The following is an 8,501-nucleotide window of genomic DNA, read 5'->3' on the forward strand; positions in this document are numbered from 1 at the left end:
GCTCGATCCCAGGACCCTGGGACCATGAACTGAGCCGAAGGCAGAGGCTTTAACCCACTGAGCCACCCAGGCGCCCCAGAGTTCTAAACCTCTTGAGCTTGAGTCGTTTTGGCGTTTGGTCAAAGTGGACTAGAGGTCTGAGCCATTCTCGCCCACCTCCTCATAACCCCAGACAGACACTGGAGGGCCTGTGGTCATCTCTTGCAGATCCAACTCCCCACGTGAGAGAGTGCCTTAGTTAAAGACCGTTGGAAAAGTTGGGAAAGCTGGTATCCAGAGACCACCCTTCATGCCCCTGCAAATAGAGTCCAGTACCAATGATAACTTACCGTTTTGAGCTACCTTCACTAGCATATGAATAAATTAGCTTTTAGAGCTTCATTGCAAAGCTAAGCTTATAGTGTTTTTAGCACTCCTTTCCTACCATACCCTGATATTAATTGTTATATGTGTTACTGAGCAGATTGGCAATATTCTCACCTAAACTTTTCTCAGCTAGAGCCATGCATCCTAAAACATAGACACAGTGGATCCCACATCATGGTGCCAAGACACCACAGATTACCAGCTCTTTTACCTCCGATGCTATGTTGTTTGTGAATCCAGTCTGATAGACAGGGCACCTTGATTCACCTACCAAACCATGCCTAACGGTATTTTCTGAAAATATCATGTAATTATTATAAGCCATGTAGTCAGGTAAACTAACAGTATTTTCAGATATATCATATATTCCAAATGCCTCTAAGAACATCTTTTTTTAAAAACTTAAGTAAAAAATAAGAAAAAAATTTGCCACATGATATGTAGAGGTTCCTGTATACTTTCTGAAAGGAATGGTTCCCAGCAGGGATACCCTCCCAGATAAAGAAGTCCACAGAGACTCCAGAGAAGGGGCCAGACAGATAAAAAGGAAACTCTCTGGTATTGTGGAATCCACAGGAAGAGGGAATGCCAATAACCAAAGTGATTAGCAGTGGAAAATACTACAGATGGGTCTGGCAAGAGAAGAACTCTAAAATAGATCTGTCCGTTTGCAGCTACGTCGATATCTTTGGGGTGTTTGCCGTAGAAGCTCCAGTAGAATAGGGTTGGGAACCGGTTGACACCGTAGGCTGAGCTGGAAGGCACCAGTACGGAATGCTGTTTGAAATAAGCCGTAAAGAGGGGCCCTCTGCTGGCTCATTCGGAGGTGTGATTTCGCAGGCGTGAGTTTGAGCCCCACCTGGGGTGTAGAGATTACTTGAATAAATAAATTAAAAAAAAAAAAAAAAAGCCGTGAAGAGAAGGAGAAAGGAGAGCAGCATGGTTGAGAGGGATGCAAGTTTGACTTTTAAAATGGAAGAGCCCTGGCGTCTTGATCTCCTGAAGGGAAAGAGCCAGAGGGTGAGCAGAAATTCTGGGAGGAGAGTGATAGCGGGTGGGACAGGATCCTGAGGCAGCTGGAAGGTCAGTGTGTAGCAATGCAGTCCTGGAAATGGCCTTGAATAAGAAGGAAAGAATGTTCTGCATGCTACACCATCATGTCATCTTTCTAGAGCTACATTTTTCCTTCCTTATTCATGAGGATCTCTGTACTCCATACCTGACCCTTCCCGAATGTGGTTTCTTTTTCTCTCTGGTTTCTATTTCTACTGGACTGGCGCTGCCCTGTCAGACCATCAGAAGGTTGCTTTCTGTGATCTCAGTCCGAGAATTCTTTGCATTCCATCTTTTAAATCAGTGTGTCTCAAAAGAGTCTGAAAGTCTTTTTTTTTTCAAACAGAGAGAGAGAGATCACAAGTATTCAGAGAGGCAGGCATAGAGAGAGAGAGGAGAAAGCAGGCTCCCCGCTGAGTAGAGAGCCCGATGTGGGCCTCGATCCCAGGACCCTGAGATCATGACATGAGCTGAAGGCAGAGGCTTAACCCACTGAGCCACCCAGGTGCCCTGAAAGTCATTTTTAATTCTCTTTAATTACAAAGCTACATACATGCTCCTTAGCATTCCAAGGATTTGGAGTTTTAGAAAGTCCCATTCACCCAGAATAAGTTGAGTCTTGCTGCTTTTTCCATTATTCAAAATATTCCCGGTTAATTAATGCATATGCTTGCTGTTTGTATACTGAGTGTGCCTAGAAAAAGAATCCTCGTATGTTAGTGACAGAGGAGATAATGGTATGCATGTGCAGTGCTTGGATTTGCCAATAAAAGATGCATGCTTGTGAGCCAAAACTCATACTCGGTTGTCATGGTTTCTCTTAGGCATTAAGTTTTTTAGCCTTGTGGCCTCATTCATTTCTCGCCATTATAGTTGATTGGGAAGGGGAAGGGGTCCTGAGGGGGTCATTAAGGATGCATACAGTTCCACTACATCATTTCTGATCACAAGGTTTTTTCGACTTTGTATTATGGATATTTTCAAACAAGCACAGAGTGTGGTATATATTGAACCACTGTGGACCCACCAACCACCTTGAAGATTGTTCACATTCTGTTGTTTTTGCTTGATCTTTTCCTCCTGCTCATTTTTCTTGTGGAGTGTTCTAAAGAAAATTCTCCGCAGCACTTCATTTCACTCATAAATACTTCAGTGTGTATTTAGCAGCTAAGGACTAAAACCCCAAACCATTATCACATCCTACATAACGAACAATAATTTATTAATATCCAATACCCAGTGCACATTCAGTTTTTCCCCCAATCATCTCAAATATGTCTTTTACAATAGATGACTTGTCAGACAATGATACAAAAAAGGTCTGAACATTGCATTAAATAGAAGTCTCTAAAATCATCTTAAATCCCTTCAAATTTATCATTTCAGGAGCTGTTTTCTGTAAGGATTTCTCAAATCTTTATCGAATAAAAAAATCTTTATAACTCAATGCCAGAAACTCAAAAAGCACGGAAAAAGACAAAGATAAACAATAATTACGTGCAGTTTCACCACCAAAAGATAATCACAAGTAGCACTTTGTGAAAATGAATCTCTAGATGGGGCAGCATTTTGCATTAGGTCTTTTTTTTTTTTACGCTTTTATTTAAATTCCAGTTAACATGCCTTGTAACACTAGTGTTGGGTAGACAACATACTGTATTCAGTCGTAAACCTTACGCTGCGTCCCGTGGGTACGGACAGTGCAGCTCTGAGGATGAACAGACCTGCCCTTGTGAGGAGGCTGAGACAGGGAGGCTGGTACCTATAGGTGAGTTTTCTCCTCGTTCACTGTTTGCCTCTGTGACATTCCATTGTTAACGTCTGAATGGCTGTTAACCCACCACATAACTACCAGGTACTGTAGCAGTCCTTGGTAGGAAATTTCCATGCGATCATTTGCATGTTCACCTCTAAAGCACTTTAATATTATTATAAATTAAACATTGCTCTCTTGTGCTCTTTATGCTGTGCATTTGGACAGAGGTCAGAACTGCAGCAGGTAAGAGCGGTTGGTGTTTCATGTAGAGAAAATGAAATGCCAATGATTTTTCTCCCAAGTGCTAAGTAGAAGACAATTTTGGTTAACTGGTGAGCTGGATGGAAAGCCAAAAATAATACTCTTATTCACAATTTCCTGAGGATGAGTTGCGAGGAATTCCCACAAAGAGCCAAAGAAATACTTGTAATATTTTTGTTGTCCAAGACAGAAGAGTCTCACCTTCACATTTATCAGAAAGGGAAAGCAGTTCGCTGAGCATGCAGGCTGTGGCGGTTTTGCAAGATGATCCATTGATTCATTTGTTGTTTACGTTGTAGCATAAATCACTAACGTACCAAGAGTGCTTTTTGCCTTGACAAAGCCGAATGTACCAGCAACTTCAGTACCAGAAGTTTCTTACGTCTCTAAAGAGGACAGATTCACGAGTTCATCCTAAAGGATTATTTTTAGGGACAAAGACAAAGGAACATTTTTAGAAGGAGAAGACTCTAAGGATTGTATGAAATACTTTTTCCACAGTTTTTCTTTCACAAAGTTGTAGAAATCAAGTGAATTAAATGTGTGCAGATGACATTTGCTGCTGTGTGTTGCTCAAGACGCGGGAACATCATTGTACAGCGTCTGGAAGTGGGGTTGTGGCTTACCTGTTTTTCCCAAACTATGTTGATTTTTCACAATCAGAGTTTAAATCCTAATATTTTAAAAATACGTCTCTGATGATAGTACATTTAAAAGAAAATTTTTAAAGATTTTATTTATTTATTTGACAGACAGAGATCACAAGTAGACAGAGAGGCAGGCAGAGAGAGAGAGGGAAGCAGGCTCCCTGCTGAGCAGAGAGCCCGATGTGGGACTCGATCCCAGGACCCTGAGATCATGACCTGAGCCGAAGGCAGCGGCTTAACCCACTGAGCCACCCAGGCACCCTAAAAGAAAATTTTTAAATGTTTTCCAAAGCCTGGACATATTGGTCACTTTTCAGAAAGTTGAATAATCAAAGTAACTGTAGTTCAGAAGTTCACATTGAAAGTTAACATTTAACCTGGCTTAATTTTTAGAATTTCCTTTTCCCCAAGAATAATGACCATTATATTTTGAATGCTAGCCATGTTCTCTGCCAGGTAAGTGTTTGTAAACCACCTAGGATTAACTCAACTTTAGTGAAGGAAGTGGCCTTTGGAAAGTTTGAACGTGTCACTGAGGCAGCTCCTCACAAGCTTTGTCCCCATCCTTGCTGATGTCATGTATGTGTGAACTCCCGGCTTGGGATATGAGGCAGGGCGTGTAGATTCCAAGGGGAGTTCTCTTTCCTTCTGGACCGCGTGTGTTCCAGAAAGCCAGTTACCCACCAAGAAGATACGAGTTTGTGAAGTAAACGCCCCTGGGGAGTGGGGACCCCTCTGTGTGAGGAGTTGCTCTGTGTGAGGATGGCTGGTTAGTCGTACTCATTTGTCACATAACCTGCCTTTCAGCTTTTGATTGTGAATGTGGACAGATCATGTGGAGTCTCCAGTCACAGGAAGTGTCATACCTGTAGTCCACACAGCTGTTACTGCTTAACCTGCATTTCTTGTCAGACTAGATCGGATTTCTCACTCAGAGGTTCTCTAGCAAAAAATGAGCTTGTAGGTTTCATAAGCTAAAGCTTATGTTTAGAGCACTTTTGTTATGGTCTGTATAACATTTAATTTTTTTGTTTTTAAGATCCAAGAAAACATTCTTGGCCAAAATCTAGGGGAAGTTACTGCCACTTTGTACTGTACAAGGAAAACAAAGACACCATGGATGCTATTAATGTGCTGTCCAAATACTTACGGTTAGTATCTCGATCTTGTGCGGACACAAAATGACAACACGGGAATTTATTTTCCTCTTTCAATGCTAATGAAAAACAAGCGGGAAAATAAGCAAACAGATAGCAAGTGTGCCCTCCAGTTACGGTTTCCTTAGGCAGTAGGTGAATTATTTATTGATTTTTTTTTTTTTTTTACCTTCGTGCATACTGCTAGTGATTCAAGATGGAAATTCTATAAGTAAATAGTTATCATACTAGCCCATCCAGTTGAAAGTAAAAAGTAACTTGCTTCCTGGAAAGCCTACACTTTGATGTGTTTGCGGGGGTTTGCTTAACTAGACTGTAAACTCTTTACTTCTTGGAGATGGACTTGATCGAACGCTTGAGACCAGTTGGATTTCCTCCTGGGAATGCAGATAGAGCAGGTTTGAGTCTCCGAGGATCGGCCAGGAGCCAAAGAATTGTTTTTCAGTTGTGGATGCAGGCACTGCAGCCAGTCTGTGTGCACTGGAAGTTTACTTTCTGATACACATTTAACCCAGTTTAAACATGGTACACAATATGTCAGTCCACTGGGGCCACCATACCAAACTGTCACAGACTGGGGGGCTTCAGTAACAGCTCAGGAGACTGGGGGTCCTGGGATCAAGGTGTTGGCAGGTTTGGGTTTTTTCTTGAGGCCTCTCCGTGGCTTATAGATGGCTACCTTCTCTCGTGTGTGTCCCAGAGTCTGTCCAGATTTTCTCTTCCTGCTGGAACAGATCAGATAAGGGCCCCCCAGCAGCCTCATTCTAACCGAACCACCTCTTTAAAGGCCCTGTCCAAGTGCAGCTACGTTCTGAGGTACTGGGAGTCAGGGCCAGTAAGTCCGTATTCTAGCCAGGAGGGTGCAGTACCCTACAAGGGACATTACTTTACTCTCGTTGCTGAGTTGCTGGTTCTCTGGGAGAGAGTCGGTGGGGCCTGTCTGTCCCTGAGCCTGCAAGGATACACCATTGCGGAGGGACTTCCTCTGGCGTGGGCAGTTGGAGAGCGCTCAGAATTCAAGCAGTTTGTCCTGTCTTTTCCTTTTCACGTGGAGCAGTTTCTATAAAATACTTCATTGTTAACTAGCTTAGTTACATCTTCATATCACAACTATTCAGATCCCCATTACAGTGTTTGGCTTTTTTATGCAAAGAAATACCATGAATTTATGGAAACTTTGTATTATTAACTTTTTAAAAACTGAAGATAATAAAATTTTCAGAGTAGTATGTTACATATCTAGAATGAATTCCTCTTTACCTTCACTGTCATGTCATCTAAAGAAAGGCCTATGGTCAATAGGAAGTACATTGTTTCCTTTTGGCGACTGGCTAGCAAAGTCTTCCAATGGCACGTTTTTTCACTCATAGTCACAAACATTCTAAGTCAAGCCCTGCTAAGAACGTTGCTGTCCAGGCATCATTTACTTCCTTAGCTTGCATACTGTTTCCTGGGTACATTTTATTTTTGTATCTTTTAAAGATGTATTTGTTTATTTGACAGAGAGAGAGAGATGACAAGTAGGCAGAGAGGCAGGCAGAGAGAGAGGGGGAAGCAGGCTTCCATCCGAGCAGAGAGCCTGATGCGGGGCTCGGTCCCAGGACCCCGAGATCATGACCTGAGCCGAAGGCAGAGGCTATTAACCCCCTGAGCCACCCAGGCGCCGCCCCCGGGCACATTTTAAAATCAAGTTTCTCCTTACTCTTCTCCTATTCTGGTCCCATTTTATTTACTTTGTGTCTTAAATCATGAGAAATACGATTTTCTAATGATGTGCAACTTCATATGGTTTTGTTTTTGTCTTACCAGAGTCAAACCAAACATATTCTCCTACATGGGAACCAAAGATAAAAGGGCCATAACCGTTCAAGAGATTGCTGTTCTTAAGTAAGTACCAAGTACACGTCAGGATTTGTTCTGCAAAAACGCTAGTGCCACCGTCCTCAAATTCACCGTGAGGAGGTTTCTCTCTTCTTCTTCTTTTCTTTTCTTTTCTTTTTTTTTTTTGAGAGATTTATTAGAGAGAGAAAGCATAGGGAGGAGGGAACAGAGGGAGAGGGAAAGCAGGCTCCACACTGAGCACAAGCCTGATGCATGGCTTGACCTCACCACCTGAGATCATGACCTGAACTGAAATCAAGAGTCCGACGCTTAACCGACTGAGCCACCCAAGCGCCCCTCTCTCTTCTCTCTCTAAATGGTGCCTCTGCCTATTCGAAAAATCAGTTTTATTCTTTTTTCTTCTTGCTTCTCCGTATTTCCTAATGTTTTTAGGAGTATACAGGTATTGTTTGTGTGATTTTTTAAAAGGATTTTTGTGGTAGAGTCAAGAGATTAAGTGCTTCTTTCTTTCCGTCCTTTTTTGTTCATTCATTATTAAATATGTTACTTAAAATTTAATTACAAAACAGTGACTCTTTTGTTACACACTGGGGATATACAGATGAAAAGATGGTCTGTGTATTTTAAGCAATTAAAATTTAATGGAGCAGACAGACAAGTAAATCAGAGCTTATCACACAGTGAGATAAATGTGGGGGTATTAGGGCAGGCCAGTTTCACTGAAAACGGGATGCTCTAGTTTTAATCTAATCAGGGCATGTCCGCTTTCACCAGTGACATTTTGGGATGGATAATTCTTTGTTGTGGGAGCGTCCTGTGCATTGTAGGGCATTTAGTGGCAGCCCTGGGCTCTACCCATTGGATGTCAGCAGCTTCCTCCCACCCTGCCCCCCACCCTCCAGTTGTGACAACCAAAAATGTCTCCAGACTTTGCCAAATGTCCCTTGAAGGGCAGAGTCACCTGGGCTTGAGAACCACTGGTCTAGATTCTAGAAGGATGAGAAGGAGTTTTCTGGGGCTGCAGAGGGTCTAGGGTTGCTTGTTTGAACCGAGAAAATACCTTGTGAAAGGACTCTGGAAAGGAGTTGGGGAGCACTGCACCTTTGGTACTTGGCAGGTGACTTTAGTCTTCTGGGAGCTAGTGAGAAATCAGGGTCCCCGGACCCTGCAGGTTGTGGTGAGGATCTTGGACTTGGCCATGATCTAAACGGAGGGCATTGTGTGGAGAGGCAGGAGTAAGGAAGGGTTGGTTGTGACTGGAGCAGGCAGGTGACCCTGGAGATCGTGGCCATTGCTCTGTCCTGGGGGCTCTGAACCCAGCCAGTTGAGTGAAAGGAAAGGGAGAAGATGAATTTATAGCCTTGTGAAGTCACACACACACACACACACACACACACACACACACACACACACACACAC

The 8,501-nt window shown here is 42.8% G+C and overlaps 1 protein-coding gene across 2 annotated transcripts in view; it reads left to right on the plus strand.

The window, feature by feature from the left end:
• Positions 1-8,501, plus strand: part of LOC111155333 (pseudouridylate synthase 7 (putative)) — a 57,960-nt gene that overhangs the window by 19,414 nt on the left and 30,045 nt on the right. Inside the window, exons 6-8 of one of the 2 annotated variants that reach the window (XM_022515483.1) lie at positions 3,401-3,418; positions 5,123-5,234; positions 7,050-7,127. In XM_022515483.1, coding sequence (XP_022371191.1) covers positions 3,401-3,418; positions 5,123-5,234; positions 7,050-7,127 — 208 coding nt within the window. The remainder of the gene's footprint in view (positions 1-3,400; positions 3,419-5,122; positions 5,235-7,049; positions 7,128-8,501) is intronic. The other variant, XM_022515482.1, reaches the window with a different exon arrangement.

Source organism: Enhydra lutris, unplaced genomic scaffold (assembly GCF_002288905.1).
Source record: "Enhydra lutris kenyoni isolate GAN:26980312 unplaced genomic scaffold, ASM228890v2 scaffoldscaffold40, whole genome shotgun sequence".
Classification (NCBI taxonomy): domain Eukaryota; kingdom Metazoa; phylum Chordata; class Mammalia; order Carnivora; family Mustelidae; genus Enhydra; species Enhydra lutris.